Genomic DNA, 25,531 nt, shown 5'->3' with positions numbered 1-25,531 from the left:
TGTCAGATTGGGGCTTCTCCTTAGGGGTACTGGGTCTAATGGCTGAGGTAGACTCTTCCCCTAAGTGGGCTGATGGGTCTGCCATTGTTATTCTTTCCATTTTAACACTCACGCCAGCAGGATCAAAGATCAAGATGTGCCTCACAACCGGTCTGTTTGTACAATGCAAATGGCTGGCAAGCCCCTTAACATGCATGCGTGTCTCCAGTGCAGAATTCGTAATCATGGCTATGAACTCTACATCAGCTCAATTAGCTCTTTTGAGTATTTGTTTAAACATAGCCACCATTCTGGTTGTCGTGGAAACCGCCAGGATCATCTGATTATGCCCAGCTTCTTCCGGAGGCCTGCCCCTCCCGTCTGGAGAAATGTCAGCTTCTTAATGTGGTGTCTTTGAAGCCGGCTTGAGGTCTCAGCATGGGTCTGTTCTTTGGTCTTCCAGCCCCTAGTATGTTCGCCGGGGGAGGCAGACCCCTCCCGACATCAACCACCTCCTATTGTCCGGGTGTGACCCAGTCGCCTGCTCTAACCCTAATTAATTCGTCGCTTAAGGCCACATTGAAAAGGGGGGGGAGGAGCGGAAGCCGAGAGGGTAATGCCCGCAGAGGGTATTGGTCCTATGTTGCAAGGAGGGGGGCCCTGTCATTGACAAAACTTCATACCTATAACAAAAACAGAGGGAAAATTAATTGTTGAAATAAATCTTACTTACAAAAGCATTCTAAATAATAATTCATTTAGGAGGAAAAAGTCAAAAGTCCCTTTACTGCGACTGAGTTTTTTAAGACTGGAGGGCTAGGGCTACCTACCTAATATTTAAATTAAACTCAGTCCCTTCCAATAAGACTAGAGAATTACCCACATTGGACTCTCCTTGCAAGTGCATTGGAGAATTTTGCAATTTCATCCAAGACCCTGCTTTCTGCAATTCCATGTCTTGCCTGAATTATGGTCATAAGAGGTCTGCTTGGATGTTTTCCATCATGCTTGAAAAAGCCAAAAAATAAGACCTCACCCAAATTAAAGATTGTTTATTTTTTAAAATAAAGGGACAATATTCACAACCATGCCTTTTTATTTATTTCTTTATCATTTTTTGAACATGAACTTATCTCTTTGTGTTTAAGACTGTGTTTTCTGAAGCTGGATCTCATACTCCTTGCTATTGATTTTCGATCTGGAAAACAAGGAAACAGGTGATGCTTGAACCTCTCTGTGTATCAGGTTAATAACTCCTCCCATTCTTTTGTTTGAATATATTTGTGACCATATTATGTGGCATTGGATCTGTTGATAATACTCCAAGTTTGCTTAAGTCATATTTGTTTGCTGCCTGTAGAAATATATAGCTGAATGAAAGGTATTTCACTGTGTAGAAGGGGTGACCCTAAAATCTTAGTTCTAATTTGTAAAAATCGGATACATTATAGAGCTGAGATATACCAGGATATGGGCTTAGTATAAGACAATATGTTACAATGTACAGGAAAAAAAATACATTCTGCTGAAATAGGCTTTATTGCAGGGCTGTAAAGGTAACTCAGAGACTTTGGAGATTATCTAGGATATAAATACAGTGGTACCTCGGTATTCGACCATAATCCGTTCCAAAAGTGTGGTCGAGAACCGATTTGGTCGAGTACCGAATTAATTTATCCCATAGGAAATAATGGAAATGGATTTAATTGGTTTCCAGCCCCTATTTCCTTTATTTCCTATGGGATAAAGATATGAGGTCTAAGCACTCCAAGCTGTAGTTAGGGTGGGGGCAGTTTCGGGGGGGGGGGGGGCTCCTTTCCTCAGTGGTTCGTCTTCCCTTTAAGCAGTTACACCAACTTTCTCTTTCCCGAGAGTAGCGACGGCAGCAGAGGCTTTCCTTAGAGCAGTAGCAGCGCTGGGAACGTCAGAGGCTTCCCTTTCTCATCTCACGTTCCCGGCGCTGCTGCTGCTCTAAGGAAAGCCTCTGCTGCCGTCGCTACTCTCGGGAAAGAGAAAGTTGGTGTAGCTGCTTAAAGGAAAGGAACCTCCCCGAAACTGATGGTATTGCAGCCGCCCCACCCTTCCTACACCCTTTCACTGTGAGATGAGAAAGGGAAGCCTCTGACGTTCCCGGCGCTGCTACTGCTCTAAGGAAAGCCTCTGCTGCCGTCGTTACTCTCGGGAAAGAGAAAGTTGGTGTAACTGCTTAAAGGAAAGGAGCTCCCCCGAAACTGCCGGTATTGCAGTCGGATTCCGACTCCCATTCCTTCTCACCCCGTCCCCTCATTTCGGATAATAAACAAAATTTTCTGTGGCTGTTCGGTATCCGAATTTTTGTTCAGATACCGAAGCAAATTTTTGCCGAAAAGTTTGTTCGGTATCCGAAATGTACGAGAAAGGAAGCGTTCGAGTACCGAAGTACCACTGTAGTTTTCTACATGTTTAACATTTTTATTGGGTTATAAAATTAAATAAGATACAAAGTATGAAATTAAATAAGAAAGCAATGGGGAGGAAAAGAGGGAAGAGAAGTGAGGGAGGATAAGAAAAAAGAAAAATATCAACTTCCAACTCTCTGTTGCAGTAAAATAAGGCATTAAACTTCAAATCACAACTTTTTGTTCTTTCATCATAATATGAACAAGCCATTTATACAAAGATCTATCAAACTAATCAGTAAAACCCCAAATCAAAGTTTTATTCTTTTCCATATCAAGTTCAGAAGCAGTCTCCATGTGGAAATAAAAGTACTTATATTCTTTTCTTTAATCTAAATTGTCAAATTTTCCATTTCAGCCAACTCCATCAAATTCTGCAACCATTCATTCATGTTAGGAATCCAAGTGACCTTCCATTTTCTTCTTGCTGTCAACATATATAGTAACAAAGTTCCAAAAATTTTTCTCCAAGTCTTTTTCCACTAGATGCAAAAGGAAAAGTTCTGGTTTAATCTTTATCTTCATTTTCAAAAAATTCTGTATTAAAATATGAATCATATCCCCCCCCCCTTTTTTTGATTTATCACATTTCCACCATAGATGATGATAACTCCCCACCCAAGCAGGGGATTCTATACCAGTTCTGACAAATGGCAGTCTAATTCAAATTCAAACCTTTATGGTCAGAGTACAACATGTGTACTATGAGATTGACTGAGCTTCCCTTTGTGCACCCACACACACACAATACAACTTTCAGTGAAAAACAGAAAATCCCTATCCCAGTGAATCCTACTAACAAATACACCATCCTATTGCACCATGTTAACTTATTGCACATCATGCCACCCCGCAAGTCAATTGCAATATGTTGTAGTTATTTTTCATTCAGGAGTCTGACAGCCCAACGTTCTCCTTATCCGGGATTTGATCCTGGAGGAGGAGGCCGACCTGGCATGTGTGACTGAAACCTGGCTGGGCCTAGAGGGAGGAGTTCCTCTCTCTGAAATTTGTCCAGCTGGGTTTCAGGTATGGAATCAGCCTCGACCTCAGGGAAGGGTGGGGAGGAGTGGCTATTATAGCCAGGGAGAGCCTTTGCCTGTATAGAGTCGTTGCTCCAGAGATTTTGGGTTGTGAGTCCTTCCTGGTGAAGTTTGACTTAGGGGTTCAGGTGGGCTTGTTGCTCACGTACCTGCTCCCCAGCTACATGTCAACAGCCCTGACTTTGCTGCTTGAGGAGATAGCTGGGCTGGCAGTGGGTTTCCCCAGACTTATTGTCTTGGGGCACTTTAACCTACTGTCGCTCGGTGAAACCTCTGGGCTAGCGCAGGAGTTCATGGCCACCATGACAGCCATGGACCTGACTCAAGTAGTACAGGGTCCGACTCACAAGGGGGGAGTAATGGTCTGAGACTAAGGGGCTTAGAAGTGTTGCCTTTGTCATGGTCAGACCTTTTTCTACTGCAGCTTGACTTCCTGGCTACAATCCTCCCCCGCAGGGAGGCGGAACTGATTAGGTGGTTCTGCCCCAGATGCCTGATGGACCCAGAGGGCTTTCAAAGGCCCTTGGGGTTATTCCAGATGCACTTGTCCACAGTTCGGCAAAGTCTCTTGTCATGGCCTGGAATAAGGCTGTGACGGAGGCTCTTGACCAGATTGCGCCGTTGCGACCTCTCTGTGGCACTAGACCCCGGAGAGCTCCTTGGTTTACCGAGGAGCTCCGGGAGTTGAAACTTCAGAAGAGACATCTAGAGAAGCGATGGAGGAAGAGTAAGTCTGAATCCGACCAAACACTTGTAAGAGCTCACATTAAGACTTACAAAGTGGTGCTCAAGGCGGCAAGATGCGCATATTATGCCACCTTGATTGCATCAGCAGAATCTTGCCCGGCCACTCTGTTTAGGATAAGTCGCTCCCTTCTTAACTAGGGGGGAGTTGGGGAGTCCTTGCAGAGCAGTGCCAAGGATTTTAATACATTTTTCACTAATAAAGTCGCTCGGATCCAGGCAGACATTGACTCCGATTGGATAACAGTGACTGTTATCCATCTGTCTGGGAAGAGTTTGATCTGGTGACACCTGATGAAGTGGACAAGATGAAGTGGACAAGGCCATTGGAGCTGTCAGTTCTGCCACCTCTTTGCTGGATCTGTGTCCCTCCTGGCTGGTTTTGGCCAGGAGGTGATATGGAGCTGGATCCAGGAGATTGTCAACACTTCTTTGGGGAGGGGGTCCTTCCTGGCTCCCTACAAGGAGGCACTTTTACACCCCCTCCTCAAGAAGCCTTCCCTGGACCCAGTCATACTCAACAACTATCATCCAGTCTCCAACCTTCCCTTTATGGGGAAGGATGTCGATAAGGTGGTGACGCTCCAGCAGTCCTTGGAAGAAGCTGATTATCTAGGCCCTCAACAGTCGGGTTTCAGGCCCGGCTACAGCACGGAAACTGCTTTGGTCGTGTTGATGGATGATCTCTGGCGGGCCCAGGACAGCGGTTTATCCTCTGTCCTGGTGTTTCTTGACCTCTCAGCAGCTTTCGATACTATCAACCATGGTATCCTTCTGCGCCAGCTGGAGGGGTTGGGAGTGGGAGGCACTGTCCTCCAGTGGTTCTCCTCCTACATCTCTGGTCTGTTGCAGTCAGTGTTAGTGGGGGGGGGGGTCAGAGGTCGACCTCTAAGTCTCTCCATTGTGGGGTGCCTCAGGGGTTGGTCCTCTGCTGGTCCCCCTGCTATTTAATATCTACATGAAACTGCTGGGCGAGATCATCCAGGGGTATTGGGTGAAGTATCATCAGTATGTGGATGATACCCAGCTGTACATCTCAACAGACTCAAACTCCACTCTGATAAGACGGAGTGGCTGTGAGTTTTGCCTCCCAAGGACAATTCCATCTATCCGTCTATTACCCTGGGGGGGAAATTACTGACCCCCTCAGAGAGGGTCTGCATCAGTTCACTGATGACACCCAGTTATACATCTCCACCCTGTGCCCACTCAATGAAGCAGTGGAAGTGATGTGCCCATGTCTGGAGGCTGTTAGGGTCTGGATGGGTGCCAACAGGCTCAAACGTAACCTTGATAAGACCCTACATGGCATGGGACCAGAATATCTCCAAGACCACCTTCTGTAGCATGAATCCCAGTGACCGGTCGGGTTCCCCAGACTTGGCCTAGACAATGTCACTTGGCGGAGCCTAGGGGAAGAGCCTTCTCTGTGGGGGCCCGACCCTCTGGAATCAGCTTCCCACGGAGATTCATACTGCCCCCACCCTCCTTGTCTTCCCTAAGAGTCTGAAGACTCGCTTATGCCTGGCCAATGAATGTGTTGAGAGAATGTGGAGTGAATTTAATGATTGTTTTTATGGGTTTTTTTGGGGGGGTGGGGTAGTTCTTTTAATTAGTTAATTGAATTTCAGATGTTGTATACTATGTATTTTATATGTTGTGAGCCGCCCCAAGTCCTCAGAGAGGGGCGGCTTAGAAATCCAATAAATATATAAATATAATATAAATAAAAATATATGATTAATTAATTATCTGCCTAACTCTCCTGATCATGTGTGCCAAAGGAGACCTTTTATTAAAGCTTTGAAAAATTTGTACAAGTCAAATTCTGCGTATTTTGCCCTCCTTGTGCTCCAACTTTACTTTCTTCTTACATGAGTTAGATGTATTTTGCAGATGGTAAGTTAAGTGGAATAATGGCCATGCTGACATATATCATTAATATACTATTTGACAATAGCATCCTGATCAACCCACCTTCTGCATTGAAACTCGGTTTCAACACAATGGGCTTTTTCATTGCTACCTCTGTCAAGGAACTGAAAAGGTAATCTCTTTTAATTATATCCATTCAACGGGGGGGGGGGGGTTGTATTGAAAAGTAGCTTATTACCACTGATCATGAAGAAATGAAATAAAGCTATCTTGCCTGTTTTCTCAGCTTTTCTGTCTAATCCAATTTTTTTGTTCCACTTTTATTATCCAGAGCTTATTATTATTGTACAAAATGCCACAGTAAGATCACCAATCCTGAGCTCATTGTGAAATGTCATTGCAAAAGAAAAAGTGTGAAAAAACCAATCCTAGAGTCTGGTAATTTAATTTTCATTTCAATAGCTTTAATGTATTGACAGATAATTGCTGGTGTCATGCGACATAAGTCTTCTGCATATTCTTTTACCATTCCCATGGCCTTTTATGAAAAAGAAATCATTTCTGATTTTTTTAAAGAAAAAAATGTGGGTGAAATTCTCATGATGAGGCATTTACTTAAAAATATCGTCATTCATCCACTAGGATCTGTGCAGAACACATTGGGTAGCAAATGTTTTCCAGCTACAAAATAGATGATTGGCTCAATAAGAACAACCATGAGAGGGATTTTGGAGTCCTAGTGGACAATTACTTAAACAAGAGTCAGGAGTATCCTTTAGCCACCAAGAAAGCTAATGCAATCTTAGGCTGCATTATCCAATTTTGGTCACTACAATATAAAAAAATATGTTGAGACTCTGGAAAGAGTGCAGAGAAAAGCAACCAAGACGATTAGAGAGTTGGAGGCTAAAATGTATGAGGAACAGTTGTGGTCAGTGTTTCCTCTAATTTTTTTTCGGTGTGAGCAGAAAAGTATAATGTCTGAGCGGCACATTTCCATGCCTGGGCCTGGATCGGTTATAAACAAAAGGGGGTCACGTGACCTCAGGACACACAGCAACGGTCTTAAAAATGAGACAGCAGCAAAGTTTTGATCCTCTGATCATCGAGCTGCTGCAAAGGTCCTAAGTGTGAAAAGGGGGCATAAGTCACTTTTTTCAGGGCCGTTGCGACTTTGAACGGTCAGTAAATGAATCAATGAGGCCAACGTTTCTATCTCCTGAGTAAGATGGTTATTAAGTGAGTTCTGTCTCACTTTCCCACCTTTCTTGCCACAGTCGTTAAGTGAATCCCTGCAGCTGCTTGTCAGAAGATCCCAAAAGATGTTCACATAACCCTGGGACATGGCCACCATCATAACTAACTTGTCAAGTGTCCAAAGTTTGATCCAATAACCCCTTTATTTTTCTAACAAAATCCTTTCTTCCTAGAAGGAAGAATAGAAAGAATAAAATGGAAAAGGGGGTTAAAAGGGGATACAAAAAAATAAAAAAAGGGTTTGGTTCAAAGTTCTGCTCAGAGTGAAGAAACTGGAGTTTGAGAAGGGTTGATTAAGCTTGGAGTATTGTTTTGTTTGCTTTTTTTTAACTTCTATTTTTCTATTTAGATATATGAATTTAGGAATTGCTGATCTGTTTTAATAAAGTTAGAAGTATTGATTATAATAAGATATGCAGTAGGTGATACTGATTTGGATTAATGCATAAGTGGAATTGAATTTAGCATTTTGGCATACTGGTTAATAAGTTAGAAATATACAGTAATTGGTGTTGTACTTTTTGAAGGAACATTAAGGAGGGAATTTAACTAAAAGAAAATGTATGTAACTGGATGACGAAATTAGAAAAAAAAACTTTTGCAACTTTTGGGGTGATTGATATTAGTTACTAAGAAAATACTGCATTTTATTCATGGAAAATTAGATGGTACATTGTATTGTTTGAATGTATGTTGAGAGAGAGAAAAAAATACCACCACCCCCAAAGGTCCTTCCACCCTCTTCCCTCCATTCATTTCATTCTTCCTCCTTCCTCCTTCCATTTCTCCTTCCTTCCTTCCTTCCTTCCTCTCCACTTCTCTTTCCCTTTTCTTTCTTTCTTGCTCTTTTCCCTCTCTCTCATTCTCTCCTTCCAGGTCTCTCTCATTCCTGTGTCCTCTCCCTCTCTCCCCCCTTCACTCTCTCATTTGTTTATCTTTCCTCCCTTGTGTGTCCAATCACACTTGGCCAATAAAGAAATAAAGGAAGGATCATCCCGGAGCAGATTCCATTGGCTCCAAAATGGGGGGGGGGGGACCCAGCCGGGTTGGAGGGAAACAGGATGGGGAAGAGATGTGCTGGCAGGCACTCGGCTCCAGCCCCTCCTGCCTTTTCACCCTCCCTCTCCAAAGCTTCATTGTCCCTCTCCAACCCCCACCCCCCTCTCCGAAGTTTCACAACTCCTCCCATTGTCTCAGCACTCACAATGAACAGCTGACGTCTCTTTTGACTGCCGGATTCTCCATTTCAAAATGCTGTTGGGGGGAATCTTCCAGGCCCTGCTTTAAACCCCCTCAGGAGGCTTTTGAGACTTCTTCACAGCGATCAGGTAGTTGATGTCAGCAGCTTTGCTGGCTGTCGCGGGGCTTGACGTCAGGGGGCCCCTACTGCCCTGACCGCCGTGCTCGCCTTGTGCCATGGGGGAGGCGTGTGCAAGCCCCTTGCCTCCACTGCCTCCTCTTCCACCACCCTGCTGCCTGAGCCGGTTTACAAGAGGCTGGTGGAAGACCTGATGTCGCTTTTGCTAAAGGTAGGGGGGGGGGGGAAAGAGTAAAAGTGACATTGGATCTTCCACCAGCCCCTTGTAAACGGGCTCAGGCAGCGGGTAGTGGAAGATGAGGCGGTGGAGGCCCCCCCATGGCAAAGGGGCCCGCTGACGTCAAGGCCACCCGGGGAAGCGGCAGGCAGCAACAGAAACGGAGAAGCCGGGTGGGGCTTAGAGCCCATGGAGCACCGGCTCCATCGCACTGGCATGGAAAACTCTGGGCTGAGCTTGGTTTTTCCCTGCACCCCAACACGCTGCGCATGTTAGAGGGAACATTGGTTGTGGTTTCTGAGTATGTCTAGGCTACTGAAAAGAAGGGCTCTGGGTGACATGGTAACAGTGTTACGATATTTGAGGAACTGTCACAAAGAAAAGGGGAGTCCATTTATTTTCCAAACAACTAGAAGTCAAGGAAAGACGCAATAGATGGAAACCCACCAAGACAGAAGGAACCTAGAAATTTCCTAACAGTAAATATAATCAACCAATTGAACAGTTTACCTTCAAACGTTGTGGCTGCTCCATCATTGGAGGCTTTTAAGAATAGACTGGGAGACATTTGTCTGAATTGGTATAGGATCTCCTGCTTGACCTAGAAGACCTCCAAGGTTCCTTTCAATTCTAATGACATCTTCTAAATGTCACCCTACCCTTTGTCCATTCATATTCATTCATTGCATTCACCCTCATTTTTAATGTCTGAACTGAACCCAAGAGTACATCATGAGCAATATTAACCTCCTTTAGGCTTTGTTTTTGATCAAAAGCTATAGTCAACCAGGATCCTATTAAGGAAGGGAGGGAGGGAGGGAGGAGAGAAAGAAAGAGAGAGAGAGAAAGAAAGGAAGAAAGAAAGGGGAGGGAGGGAGGGAGGGAGGAAGGAAGGAAGGAAGGAAGGAAGGAAAGAGGTGGAGGCAGAGGAAGAGTGTTGGCTGACAATGAGTCATTTGAGATGACGGGCCCATCTTAGTCCATCTGTCTGGGAGGACCTGGTAATACCTAATGAAGTGGACAAGGCCATTGGAGCTGTGAGTTTTGCCACCTGTTCATTGGACCCGTGTCCCTCCTGGCTGGTTTTGACCAGCAGGGAAGTGACATGGAGCTGGGTCCAGGAGATTACCAACACTTTGTTGAGGGAGGGGTCCTTTCCGGCTCCCTACAAGGAGGCACTTGTGCGCCCCTCCTCAAGAAGCCTTCCCTGGATCCAGCTATATTTAACAACTATTGTCCTGACTCCAACCTTCCCTTTATGGGAAAGGTTGTTGAGAAGATGGTGGCATTCTACCTCCAATGGTCCTTGGATGAAACTGATTATCTAGGCCCTCAGCAGTCAGGATTTAGGCCTGGATACAGCACGGAAACTGCTTTCATCGCGCTCATGATGATCTCTGCCAGGCCTGGGATAGGGGTTTATCCTCTATCCTGGTGCTCCTTTACCTCTCAGCGACTTTCGATAAATTGACCATGGTATCCTTCTGCACCGACTAGAGGGGCTGGGAATGGGAGGTAACATTTTTATAGCAGTTCTCCTACCTCTCTGGTTGGTTGCGGTGCTCAGAAGTTGTCTCCTAGGTCTCTCCTTTGTGTAGTTATCTATTATTATTATTATTATTATTATTATTATTATTATTATTATTATTATTATTATGTCAGTACAACACAGTAAACGAGATCATTATGCTGGATTTCATATTTCATCACCAGTCGGGCGCTTCCCAAGCACCTAGGATTGCGTGATGTAGCGGCGAATTATGTTTGTCGATCCCAGTAAAGCGGCCTTTTGCAATTGACAGATGGAGATTTTGTCAATTCCGATGGTTTTCAAATGTCCACTGAGATCCTTTCGTACTGCGCGCAGCGTGCCAAGTACCACTGGGACCACTTTCACTGGCTTATGCCAGAGTCGTTGCAGCTCGATTTTTAGATCTTCGTATTTCACTAATTTCTCTAGCTGCTTCTCCTCAATTCTGCTGCCTCCTGGGATTGCGATGTTGATGATCCATACTTTCTTTTTCTCCACGATCACAATGTCTGGTGTGTTATGCTTCAGAATTCGGTCAGTCTGAAGTCGAAAGTCCCATAGTAGTTTTGCTTGCTCATTTTCGACCACTTTTTCGGGCTTATGATCCCACCAGTTCTTTGCCACTGGTAAATGGTAGTTCCGGCACAAGTTTCAGTGGATCATCTGTGCCACAGCATCATGTCTATGCTTGTAGTCAGTCTGTGCGATCTTTTTGCAGCAGCTGAGTATGTGATTGATTGTTTCATCTGTTTCTTTACAGAGTCTGCACTTTGGATCGTCTGTTGATTTTTCAATTCTGGCTTTGACAGCATTTGTTCTAATGGCCTGTTCTTGTGCCGCCAGTATTAGTCCTTCTGTCTCCTTTTTGAGTGTTCCACTTGTAAACCATGACTAGGTCTTTTCTTTATCCACTTTGCCTTCAATCTTCTCCAAAAACTGTCCATGCAATGCTTTGTTCCACCAACTGTCCATACGACATTGAGTTACATTTTTTCTGTACTGGTCCTTAGTTTGCTACACCTTGAGAAGCTTCCTATTGTTGACCTCCATCAACGCTGACTCTTTGCTCCCCTTCACATAGTCAGCTAATGCATGCTTCTCTTCTTCTATTGTCTGCTTCACTTGCAAAAGTCCTCTGCCACCTATTTTTCTTGGTAAATACAGCCTGTCAATGTCACTGCGGGGGTGTAGTGCATGATGGATCGTCATTAATTTTCTGGTTTTCCTGTCCAGGTTGTCCAAACTCTGCTTGAGTCCAGTTCACTATGCCAGCTGTGTATCTAATGACAGGTATGGCCCACGTATTTATAGCCTTGATAGTGTTGCCATCATTCAGTTTGCTCTTCAAAATTTTTCTGGTCCTCTGGATGTACTCTTTGCTGATCACAGTTTTCACATGGGCATGCTTGATATTATCCAGTTGCAAGATGCCCAAGTATCTGTAGGCTTCTGGCTGGTGGCACTTGATGGTTTGACCATTTGGCATTTCAATGCCCTCACTTTCAGTGATTTCCCCCTTTTTCAGTGCCACTGTGGCACATTTATCCAGGCCAAACTCCATGCTGATGTCATTGCTGAAGATTCGCACAGTGTTGGTTAGTGACTGTATCTCAGTTTCTGATTTTCCGTACAACTTCAGGTCATCCATATACAGCAGGTGTGAAATTTTTGGTGAATTCCTAGCAGTTTGGTAGCCTAGGTTTGTTTTCTGTAGGATGAGTGACAGAGGGATTATAGCGATGATGAATAGCAATGGGGACAAAGAATCCCCCTGGAAGATGCCCCTTCTGATGTTGATCAGTCCATAGCTTTCATTCTCAACAAAAAGCTCAGTCTTCTAATATTTCATCACCTTTTCTATGAGTTTCCTGATGTTTTCATTGACTCCAATGACTTCCAGGCATTTTATGATCCAGCTGTGTGGCAATGAGTCAAAGGCTTTCTTGTAGTCAATCCAGGTCATGTATAGGTTTGTTTTCCTGTTCTTACAGTTCTCCGAAATCATTTTATCAATTAGGAGCTGGTCTTTCGTACCTCTGCTTCATCTTTTATTGCCCTTTTGCTCCATTGGCATGATGTCATTTTCTTCTAGGTAGTCCTGAATTCTGTCAGCTCTGATACCTGTCAGCAGTTTGAGCATGGTAGGCAAACATGTTATTGGCCTGTAGTTTCCTGGGTATGGCTCCCTTTGCTGTGTCTTTCTGTATTAAATATGTTCTGCCAGTTGTAAGCCATTCACTAATATTTCCTGTCTGCAGCATTTTGTTGAGCAATTCGGCCATTTTTGCATGCAGGTTGGTCAGGTATTTCAGCCAAAAACCATGCACTTGATCAGTGCCAGGGGATGTCCAGTTCTTTACCCTCTTCACTCTTTCTGCAATCATTTCAGGTGTTATCGCCAGCTGCTGCATATTGCTCCCTGAGAATTCCTTTTCAGTTATTATTAATAATAATAATAATAATAATAATAATAATAATAATAATAATAATTAGATTTGTATGCCGCCCCTCTCCAAAGACTCGGGGCGGCTCACAACAACAATAAAACAGTGTGACAATGTAAACAAAACTAATATTGAAAAAGCATCTAAAAACCCATCATTTAAAAACCATGCAACACACGCATACCATACATAAAACTATAAAAGCCTGGGGGAGATGTCTCAATTCCCCCATGCCTGGCAATATAGGTTGGTCTTAAGTAGTTTGCGAAAACGAGGGTGGGGGCAGTTCTGATTTCTGGGCAGAGTTGATTCCAGAGGGCTGGGACTGCTACAGAGAAGGCTCTTCCCCTGGGGCCCGCGAGATGACATTGTTTAGTTGACGGGACCCGGAGAAGGCCAACTCTGTGGGACCTCATTGCCGCTGGGATTCGTGCAGCAGAAGACGGTTCCAGAGGTATTCTGGTCTGATGCCATCTAGGGCTTTAAAGGTCATTACCAACACTTTGAATTGTGACCGGAAACTGATCGGCAGCCAATGCAAGCCACTGAGTGTTGGAGAGAGAGGGGCAAACCTAGGTAACCCCACAATAGCTTTAGAGGCCGCATTCTGCACGATCTGAAGTTCGAGGTGATGAGGGCATGAGCGACTGTGAGCAATGACTCCCTGTCCAAATAGGGTCGCAACTGGTGCACCAGGCGAACCTGGGCAAATGCCCTCCTAGCCACAGCCAAAAGATGATGTTCTAATGTTCACTGTGGATCGAAGAGGACGCCCAAGTTGCGGACCCTCTCCGAGGGGGGCAATAATCCCCCCCAGGGTAATGGATGGACAGATGGAATTGTCCTTGGGAGGGAAAACCCACAGCCACTCTGTCTTGTCAGAGTTAAGTTTGAGCTTGTTGACACCCGACGGCGAGTGACCAAACTAAGTGACTGGATAACAAACAAAGTAAGGGAGGGGAACAAGTCAAGCCTACAAATAAATCAGAGGATAAAAAATGTCTACCCAGATTTAGACCCAAACACTTAAAGTGCCTGTACACTAATGCACAAAGCCTAGGGAACAAACAGGGCAAACTGGAATTACTAATGCATGAGGGCCAATACAATCTAATTGGTATTACAGAAACCTAGTGGGACGAAACACACGACTGGAACATGCAGATAAAGGGTTACAACCTCTTCAAGAAAAACAGGTCAAATAAGAAAGGAGGTGGAGTTGCACTATATGTAAAAGACTACTATACTAACACAAAACGAAACGAAAAGTCAAAGACAACAAAAAAAGTTCTTCTAGCACATAAACAACAAGAAGAAAATTAAGGAAACAGTCACTACACTAAAAAACGAAGACAGTAATGAAATCACAGACAACAGAGACAAAGCACAGCTGCTCAACACCTACTTTGCATCAGTCTTCACACAAAATGGAACCACCTACCAACCAACCTGCAAGTCTGCAACAAATAGCCCTGGGACTGAACTCAACATAGACAAAAACACAATAAGGGACTACTTGTGGGAGCTCAACGAGTACAAATCACCAGGGCCAGACGGACTTCATCCCAGAGTCCTAAAAGAACTGGCAGACACCATTGCGGAACCACTTCTCCTCATCTACCAAAAATCCTGGACCACTGGAGACCTTCCGAAAGACTGGAAATGAGCTGACGTAGTCCCCATCCACAAAAAAGGTAAAAAGACTGACCCAGGCAACTACAGACCAATCAGTCTGACTTCTATACCTGGAAAAATACTGGAGAAAATAATTAAAAAACAACTTTGCCACTACCTAGAAACAAACAACATTATATCCAATAGCCAGCACGGGTTTGTCAGAAACAAATCATGCCAAACCAACCTCATATCATTTTTCAACACCATAGCCAAATCAGTGGACCAACACAAGGCAGTAGACCTCATATACTTGGACTTCAGCAAAGCTTTTGATAAAGTTGACCACAACCTCCTAATCCACAAATTAGAAAAAAAACGGGGTAGGTTACAACACATGCAGATGGATAAAATATTGGCTGTCCAACCGCACGCAACGAGTTGTCCTCAATGGTTCCAATTCCACGTGGAAGAAGGTAGGCAGTGGGGTACCACAGGGTTCCGTCCTGGGCCCTGTACTCTTCAATATTTTCATCAATGCCCTGGCCGAGGGAGTAGAAGAGGAACTAATCAAATTCGCAGATGACACCAAGCTGGCAGGAGTAGCCAACACCCTAGAGGACAGGCTCAAAATACAGAAAGATCTAGACAGATTAACACTATGGGCCCACACTAACAACATGATGTTCAACGTCGACAAGAGCAAAGTCCTTCACCTTGGTAAAAAAAAACTAGACACGTATACAGCCTGGGAGAAACCCCACTTAGCAGTAGTGACTGCGAAAGAGATCTTGGAATCTTGGTGGATAATCAACTAAACATGAGCCAGCAATGTGCAGCAGCGGCCAAAAAAGCCAACACTATCCTAAGCTGCATCAACAGGGAGATACACTCCAAGACCAGGGAAGTATTAATGCCACTCTACTACACCCTGGTCAGACCACATCTGGAGTATTGCGTCCAGTTCTGGTCACCGCACTTCAAAAGAGACATTGAAACTCTGGAGTAGGTGCAGAAAAGAGCAACCAAAATGATTAGAGGACTTGAAACCAAGACTTACGAAGAGAGATTGCGGGAACTGGGCATGGATAGCCTAGAGAAAAGGAGGGCAAGAGGGGACATGCTGTATACAGGTATATGAGGGGTTGCCACAGAGAAGAGGGAGCCACTCTATTCTCCAGAGCACCAGAGGGCTGGACGAGGAACAATGGCTGAAAGCTGACCAAGGAGAGATTCAACCTAGAAGTAAGGAAGAACTTCCTGACGGTCAGAGCCATCAACCAGTGGAACAACCTGCCTGCGGAGGTTGTGAACTCCCCAACTCTGGACACTTTCAAGAGGAGATTGGACTGCCATTTGGCTGGGGTGCTTTAGGATTCCTGCTCAGGCAGGGGGTTGGACTTGATGACCTGCATGGTCCCTTTCAACTCTAACAATAAATAAATAAATAAATAAATAAATAAATAAATAAATAAATAAATAAATAAATAAATAAATAAATAAATAAATAAATAAATAAATAAATAAATAAATAAATAAATAAATAAATAAATAAATAAATAAATAAATAAATAAATAAATAAATAAATAAATAAATAAATAAATAAATAAATAAATAAATAAAAAATAAAAAATAAAAAATAAAAAATAAAAAATAAAAAATAAAAAATAAAAAATAAAAAATAAAAAATAAAAAATAAATAAATAAATAAATAAATAAATAAAAAGAAAAGGAAAAACCCTTCATGAACAATGGGGCAGATTAGATACTTTCTGACCATTGTCTTTCAAGACTATTCATTGAGAGGGCAAATTCTAAGAATAACTCTAATCAAACATGGGAAAATAATTCATTGATGATATGCGCAGACATCCTTCTATTTCAAATTTTTGTTAGATTGCAAAATACCATATACAAAACCACAGAAAATATTCTTTCTAAAACACCCGCTAATAATTATGTATTGCATTTTGAAGGGGATTCTAAGTCATTCAGGACTATATCGCAGCTGCATAAAGATTTCTATCTATTCTGCCCAGTAATTGTTCTGAAGGCAAGGACTGCTTTAGTCACTGTTAGTCAAACATGGAGTTGCTCACTGATTAATGATATGCAACAGGCTGTTAATATCAGAAAGACTCAGTAATGTACACCTATAAAACATTGATGGAAGTCTCCTGGTATTCCATGACAATTTCTTTCTTGATGATTCTGAAGGGAACGGGAAAGGGAATGGGAAGGGAAAGGAAATAGGTAAAGAAAATGGGGAAAGGAAAGGAAACAGGGAAGAGAAAGGAAAGGAAAGGATTTTCTTCCTATCACTCAGTCCTAAATGGAAATGGCTTTATTGGAGCACTTCAGTTGGTTAGTTGTGTCTTACATTTTCAGGCACACAAGCTCAATCTGAATTGCTCTTCCTGGAATAATTGTTTTCCATTTAGTTTGGAACTCTAAACAAGTCCAACTTTCCCTGCAAAGTAAATATTATCTAAGGTCCTTTATCCTATTCTATAATGAATAATCATGTCATCTCTTAACTGTACAGCAGATGGCAGTCATGTCTTGCTGGTTATAAATCCTCTTCATTTCCTTTGTAAATTGCACAGAATCGCAATAAGAAAAACTGAGGTCTGGGAACATATACACTCCAGGCTTTTCTTTAAATTCTATGATAAATATCACTATAGCAATACAGGGCAATTTCTCTAGCATTCACCAGGAGAAGTTTGTAATCAATTGTGTTTACTTTCTATTTCTTTCTGCCATGAAAAATGCAACAGAGAAAAATGCAACAGAGAAACCAAAAAGTGACAGACATTGATAACTAGCGCCAATGTCCACTGGCTTATCAACTTGCAAAGTGAAGATTATTGTTTATTTTTCTTGGTTACCTTCCATTCTCCATCTGATATTTTTAAATCTATTTACTCAGATTGCAACTTCAGTTGTCTTTCTTTGGAATCCCTAATTAGTAAAGCTGAATGTCTTTACAGAACAGTTAACAGTTAAGTTGGACTTCCGGTTTGGTGGAGATCGCGGCGGGACGTGTCTGGCAGGGCTCTGCCAGGCGATCCCTTCTACCCCCTCCGAAGGTCGCATCTGTGATCGGATCGGGCCCGGATGGCCCGATCCATGAACAGGGGGCTCTCCTCTGCCCGAGGACCCATCGCCAGGACTCCGGAGGCAGCGGTTCGCCCCGCAGCTTCGGAGACGGGAGAACCGCTCCTCTTCGCTTAAGAGGACCGGCCAGCGCTTTCTCCCCTCACTCAGCGGGAAGAAGAAAAAATCTAAGAAGTGAAAGTACAAAATATCTTCATTGAAAAAGAATATAGCAGAGAAAGGACCTAAGGTAAAAATTTCCATTGCGTTTCGTGTTTAAACCAGAAGATCGTGAAAGTTCTAAGTAAAAGTCTTTTTTTCTTCAGGGCGAAAGTGAAAGTTTTTCCCTGTTTGAATTCATCCGCTAATAACAGCCGGACCTAATCTTTTTTACTTTTACTTTTCCATCTTGAACGTGAACTTTGGAACCTATAAAATAATTTTCTGACTTTATGGTTTAACAAAATAGCATAAATCTGACATGACTATTTAGAAAATTTTAACTGCCAAAGGAAATTTTTAGAGATGATCAGAATTTGCTTTTGATAGACTCTTAAAATCATAATGTTCTGGGCTTAATTTTTGAAGCGGAGGAACACAGTCTTGCTTTTTTTCTTTCTTCTTGTTGCTCTTTTTCACAACATGAAATAACTTAATAACTATGAACTAAATGGAATCTAGAAGAGATTGAAACCACTTCTTTTTTGGATTACTTATTGCTGGATTAACCTATTTGGATTACTTGCTGAGCCTTTTGGATTATTTGCTGACTCCTTTTGGATTATTTGCTGAGAATTCTTTTGTTTAACATCTGCCCTGCTGCACGGAATTTAACTTGACTCCATCTTGGGATTTGTTTCTTTGTTCCTGCTTTGAATTTGGAAAATAAACTGACTTCATTTTGAATACAAGCAAGCCTTTGATTTGTCTTACTCTTTGAATCTTGAATTAAAATCAAATACAACTTCACCCTCTGAGACTTGGATCTTCATCTCTACTCTCTAGCAAAACTACAGGATTTATAAGAAGAATTTAAGTATACAGTACTGTTATTGTGTCTTTGAATAATTATTTGTTTTCTTCCTGATTTTCTTTTGACCTTCTTTTCTATTCCTGGGTATTTTTATTATTAGAAGAAGTTTAGTTTGAACTATATGCATTGTTAATAACCCTTGGGTTCCTGCTCTATTTTAAATAGTTGAATTAAAATATTACCCTCTTTCTTTCCCCTTTTGAACAATTCTTTTCACTTTATTTTCCCCCCCTCTCCTTTTCCTTTCCTCCTCCCAAAGTTTCCTCTCCAATGCTTTTCTTCTTGTTTTCTACATACAGCTGATATTCCTTCCCCTTTTTTTTATTTCTTGTTTCTCTCTTACTTGCAAAGGTTAATACCTGTTCTTTTTTCTTGTGGCATTAAATAATAAGGTTTTTTTTTCTTTTTTGAATTTTGTTATTAATTGAATTGCTATTGAATTGGTATAGTTATATCATAAGGGAATTTCTCTTTTTAACAAAATACACTGAACAGATTTGGAATTTATAGTAATTTTTTTCTTTTTCACTATATATAAATTGAAACCAATTTTAAAATTTGAAATAGTGGATTCTAATTTGATAATGTCCCATACCTCAACCCTTGTTAAAACAGCAAAAAAACAAACCACACCAACCACCCTCTCTCCACAAGTGTCACCGCATTCTTCCCCCTCGCACCAGGTGTTAACCATGTCTACCAAAGATAAAGACAAAGACAAAACAATGCAGTCCAACCTTGCAACTATACACGAGACTTTAAATACCTTGAAGGACTTTATGGTTAAATCACAAGAAGACGCCACTCAACAAAGAGAGGCCATAAAGGAGGAGGCAACACAACAAAGAGAAGCCATAAAGGAGGAGGCAACACAACAAAGAGAAGCCATAAAAGCTGATTTGGCAGAATTTAAAGTGGAGATGGCCCAAATGAAAGCTGATATGGGCGAGATGAAAGACCAGATAAAGCAGATCCAACAAACTCTTCAAGAAAGTGACGACCGAGTTAAAAAAGTTGAAGAGCAATCTGATAAAAATGAGAAAAGAATGGACTATCTTGAAGGGAGAGCTGATGAAAGATACAGAAGATATGATGAATCTATTATCCAGCTGGAGATGCAACGAGCTTCGTACGGACTTCGATTTCAGAATATAAAAGAGGAAAAAGATGAAGATTTAAAAACGACTATGGCGGAAATTATTGGAGCCATACTCCAAGAGGACCCTATAGCCTTATTGAAAGAAATCGATGAAGTATACAGAATCTCGAATAGCTATATCCGTCGACACAACCTCCCAAGAGAGATACATATTAAGTTTACAAGAAAGGCGTTGCGAGATGAGATACTTCATTATTCAAGAAACTCCCCGCCTCAACGACATGGAGTAGAAATAAAGATATTAAAACAAGTTCCAAGAAGTGTCAGAGAAAACAGAAGAGATTATCACTTTTTAACTAAAATTTTGATCAAAGAAAATATCACTTACCGTTGGCTTATTCCACAAGGACTTTCTCTGACATGGCGTTCTACAAGATACAAATTGGAAAACGTAGAACAAGCCATGTACCTTCTTGAAAAGAGTGGCATTGGCCACTCCGATCACACAAGTAAGCAACAAGTGGTCCAACTACAATTAGCTCAACAGCAACCAGGGGAAAAATTACCAACTCAGCAAGAAGAAGATCTGGGGGCTACTGCTCAAGTAATAGAGCAGGAGCAAGGTCCTAGAAGAGTTCAACCTCAGCGAGAAACCAAAAAACCCATCAAATGACAACAAATAAAGACTTAAAAATCTTTTCTGTAAATGTCAATGGACTTAACGAACCAAGAAAAAGGAAGCAATTTTTTTCTAAAATTAGAAATCAAAATGTTCAGATTGCAATACTACAAGAAGTTCATATTAAAAAAGATAACCAAAAATTACTGTTGAATCCCAAAATTGGAAAAATGTATGCTGCATTAGCAGACCAAAAAAAGAGAGGTGTAGTGATGTATGTTAAGAATGCTATAAATTCCAAACAAATATACAAGGATAAAGAGGGTAGGATACTGATTGTACAAGTTGATATTGAACCTAGACCTCTAGTGGTTGTTTCTATTTATGCTCCCAATGAAGATCAAATGACATTTTATAAAAATTTACACCAAATAATAATAGACTTAGCTATCGACAATGTATTGATAATAGGTGACTTCAATGCTATCGCGAATAGACAATTAGACCATTCAGGAGGGGGAGGTAACAAAAAAAGGGGAAAAGGTAAAAAAACAAGAAGGAACTTGCTACCTAGTACTTTTCAAAAAATGAAAGCGGAATTATTACTAAGTGACATTTGGAGGGAAAGACACCCCCACAAAAGGCAATTTACCTTCTACTCCAACCCTCACAAAATTTGGACGAGAATCGATATGTTATGGGCACCAAAAACGGTGGCAGAACAAATAAGAGAGGTCGAGATAGACGTTAATACATGGGCTGATCACAACCCAATAGTGGTCTATATGACGATGAATAATAAACAGAACAACTGGCGGATGAATAGGTATATATTAAATGATAAGAAATATAAGGATTGGATTGAAAAGGAATTAAAAATATTTTTTGAAATTAATAAAACATCAGACACTACCCCACAGAACTTATGGGACACAGTTAAAGCGTATATAAGAGGCTTAACAATATCTTATACAGCAAAACATAATAAGGAAAAGAAATTAGAGTACTTACATTTTCAAAGGCATCTTGACATTGTCTGTATTGATAAATTACAAACATTGTCTGTATGGGTAAACTGGCAGATTGGCAATTTAGCATTATTTCAAGAATTTCTTTATGTGTTTGCACTGAATACATGACCAGGGTAGCTTCAGCAGAACATAGGCTGTTGACCTGAAGGAAAGAAGAAATTTCTTCTTAATTATTTTCGTTTCAGAAAACACATCAAGTGTGCACAGTAATTTGAGAGGTTCAGAAGAAGTTATAGCACCTTCACGATCCCTTGGAATTCTCTCCTTGGATGTTTTGCCCAGGTAAGAGAGTTAAACAGAGTTCTCCTTATACTGTATTATAAATCCATTTTTGAGCTAGATTCCCAGATTATCTGAGAACAAAATAGGTTTTTGCTTCTCTTTATATCTTAGAAGTTGTTTAGGTACTTACCTTTGATGGTTAAAAGGGGATAGAGATTATGACCAGTTTGACCAGTTTTTCACTATTAGTAGAAATTAATTTGAAATTATTATTATTATTATTATTAATTATTATTATTATTCTTTAAATTTGTATGCCGCCCTTCTCCGAAGACTCGGGGCTGCCATGTTTCAAGGAGCATCCAAATCAAATTGCATTCAAACCTAACTAATAAGCAGCTTCTCACTCCCTTCTAGTGAGCTCCTCCATCTTCAGTGGTTTATTTAATGAGAGTAATTATTTATTTTTATTTATTTATTCATTCATTCATTCATTTATTTATTTTGTCCAATACACAATAATACACAGGGAAGGTTATAGAGAGCAGTAGAGAAGAAATACGAGATATAGGAGAGACTATAGGACAGGGGACGGAAGGCACTCTAGTGTGCTTATGTATGCCCCTTAATTATCCTAAAACACACATTTTCATGTACAATGGTGCTATGGATTAAGATTTTGAACAACTGCAAACACCAAGGGACTCCTTCATCTTCTGCCATAGCTGTACCTCTGTCTAGTAATTGTGTGTAAGATACCTAGCACATAAAGCCAGGAGAAAGAAAAAAGTAGAAGCATACCTTATTTGTGTAGTCGATCCATGATGATGTAGGCTTCAAAGAATAAAGCAGTCATTTAAAATGAGCAAGGTTGGCCCTCTTCCTCATTTTTCTCCTCTTCTCCTTCTCTTTCCCCTTTCCCCTTCCTCTTTTTCTTTCTCCTGCTCTTTAAGCTCCTTTCAGTATTTATATTACAGTTTCCATTTGTTCCTAACTCAAAATTGTGGGAAACTGATGCCAATTTTCAACAATTTTATTGCTAACATTCAACTGTAATGACTAAGGAGTGATATGGGAGCCACACATATAGATAGGGGATTATCGTTTCCTCACTCTTGTTTTAGCACTGTTTGAAATGTCCCCCTCTCTGCTGCTGTTTGACCAAAGGGGAAAACATGCAGGTTGTCCATAGCCATTTGTTGACACCAGAATTTTTACTACCACGGTGTCGGCATGGTTTATGCATTTTCTTACAACATCTTTCAGTGCAAATTGGGTGTTCTGGGGTGGAGCTCCATTTTCGCTACCCCACTGCATTCTCCCCATCCGGGCAATAGCCCATCCCTGGTTGACACCCATTTTTGTCTGGGGGACACATTAGATTAGAAATATACTCTAAAGGGCATGAATAAAATTATCCATACTATTACATTATGCCGATTTGACCAAAAAGGGAATTATTAAGTTTATAGCACCCCTCCCATTTCTGCCCATAACATACCGTATTTTTTGGAGTATAAGACTCACCTTACTTTTGGGGAAGGAAAATAGGGAAAAGAATCTGCTTACCAGGTATTCATCTGGTTAGTGTCCTTAGCCAGCAATTATTTTGTCCCCTGGTTAGAGCTTTAAAAAAACTTTATGGGGAGAGTAACAATGAAAGAGCTTGCAAGCCAGTAATAGCTGGGAACATTATTAGCACCTGGAAGGATGCATTCGGGGCAAGTAGAGCAATGGAAAATACCCTGCAAAGACTTAGGGCTTGGAAAACATTCTTCGCAGAGAGAAACAATGAAAGAGCCTGCAAGGTAAGAGCCGGGGAGATTTTTAGCAGCTAGTTAGGGGTGTGTGTGTGTGTGTATGAAGCTACATTCAGAGTATAAGACGTAACCAAATTATCAGCCTCTTTTAGAAGCAAAAAGAAAGGAAAGGGAAACCCCTTTCTCAACCTGCTGAAATATCATTATTAAAATGTGCATGAAAAGTCAATTATGCCAGAGGGAGGTATTTAAGAGAAGCAAGTTTCCATACTGTTGGATTACACCTCGGGGATTACAAAGTCTGCTGAATTCTTTGCAGCTGTTTAACTTAAAAGTGGAGCAGACTTGCATAGTCAGATGTTCTATAGCCCTCACAAGACGAGAACAAATGTGGTGGGAAAACATTGCTTTTTTGACCATTGGAAGCTAACCCCAGCCATCAGATGAGGCAACTCTACAGCAACAGAGACAATTGGGTAGGTGGGTAGATAGATAGACAGACAGACAGACAGACAGACAGACAGACAGACAGACACAGAGAATGGAGGTGGAAAGCAGTTTAGGGAAGGTATTGTGACTTCTCTAGGGTGAGGTGGGGGTACAATGCGAAATCCTAACCTCCATCCCACCTCAGAACACACGCACCCCGCTATGAAAGTGGATCCTGGATGCTATGCTGCAATGGAGAAACAGGCAACGGAGTGGCTGGCACAAGGGAATGAGAAGGCCACTTTCCCTCTTTATTCTTTCCCTGCTCTTCTTCTTCTCTCATGCTGGCTGTTCCATTTCCTATTTCTCCATTGAAACACAGCACCCAGGATCCACTTTGATAGTATGTGGAGTGGGGGGAGGTAATTTAGCAACAGTTCTCCCAGAGTCAGGTTGGCCATCACAGGAGGGTCATCCTTCATATGTAGCAGAGCTGGAGGATGGGGAATGGCCACACCTCCCATGACAGCCACTCTGACCCTGGATGAACTGGTTCTTAAATTGTTTGAATCCCATCACTGGATGGATGGATGGATGGATGGATGGAGAGAGGGGGAGGGGATAGTAATTAGTCAGACATCAGTTGTGCAAGTTCTCCTACTTAAAAAGATGAGAGAGACCTGTAACTGACATCATAAGTAGACCTCAACCATGAGAGACAACATGAGAAAACACATCCAAAAAATCACATTGCCTGATTTTTAACGAATTTATTTGCAAATTATGGTGGAAAATAAGTATTTGGTCACCTACAAAGAAGCAAGATTTCTGGCTCTCACAGACCTGTAGCTTCTTTTTTAAGAGGCTCCTCTGTCCTCCACTCATTACTTGTAGTAATGGCACCTGTTTGAACTTGTTATCAGTATAAAAGTCACCTGTCCACAATCTCAAACAGTCACACTCCAAACTCCACTATGGTGAAGACCAAAGAGCTGTCAAAGGACACCAGACACAAAATTGTAGCCTTGTACCAGGCTGGGAAGACTGAATCTGCAATAGGCAAGCAGCTTGATGTGAAGAAATCAACCGTGGGAGCAATAATTAGAAAATGGAAGACATACAAGACTACTGATAATCTCCCTTGATCTGGGACTCCATGCAAGATCTCACCCCGTGGGCTCAAAATGATCACAAGAACAATTTGTACAAAAATCCCAGAACCACACAGGGGGAACTAGTGAATGACTACGCCGCCAGGGACTCAAATCCTGCAGTGCCAGACGTGTCCCCCTGCTTAAGCCAGTACATGTCCGAGCCCATCTGCAGTTTGCTAGAGAGCATGTTGTAAGCCTCCCTGAATCTAAAGAAAGGGGTGGCATAAAAATCGAGTACATACATACATACATACATACATACATACATACATACATACAAATAAAAATAAATAAATAAATGAATGAATGAATAAATAAATAATAGATAGATAGATAGGCAGGCAGGCAGGCAGGCAGGCAGGCAGGCAGGCAGGCAGGCAGGCAGGCAGGCAGGCAGACAGACATGATCCAGAAGAGTATTGGAAGAATTTCATATGGTCAGAGAAAGAATGCTGAGTTACATCCAAAGAACACCATACCTACTGTGAAGCATGGGGGTGACAACATCATGCTTTGGGGCTGTTTCTCTGCAAAGGGACCAGGACGACTGATCCGTGTACATGAAAGAATGAATGGGGCCATATATTGTGAGATTTTGAGTGCAAACCTCCTTCCATCAGCAAG

The 25,531-nt window shown here is 41.8% G+C and overlaps 1 protein-coding gene across 1 annotated transcript in view; it reads left to right on the top strand.

The window, feature by feature from the left end:
- The window catches only part of KCNU1 (potassium calcium-activated channel subfamily U member 1), a 194,718-nt gene that overhangs the window by 78,227 nt on the left and 90,960 nt on the right, over positions 1-25,531 (top strand). The window contains 5 exon segments of the mRNA XM_070765628.1: positions 1,128-1,196; positions 6,165-6,251; positions 6,411-6,517; positions 20,100-20,315; positions 21,528-21,624. Coding sequence (XP_070621729.1) covers positions 1,128-1,196; positions 6,165-6,251; positions 6,411-6,517; positions 20,100-20,315; positions 21,528-21,624 — 576 coding nt within the window.

This window comes from Erythrolamprus reginae, chromosome 12 (assembly GCF_031021105.1).
Source record: "Erythrolamprus reginae isolate rEryReg1 chromosome 12, rEryReg1.hap1, whole genome shotgun sequence".
Classification (NCBI taxonomy): domain Eukaryota; kingdom Metazoa; phylum Chordata; class Lepidosauria; order Squamata; family Dipsadidae; genus Erythrolamprus; species Erythrolamprus reginae.
The sequence above is the reverse complement of the archived record's forward strand: the minus strand, read 5'-3'. Positions and strand labels throughout refer to the sequence as shown.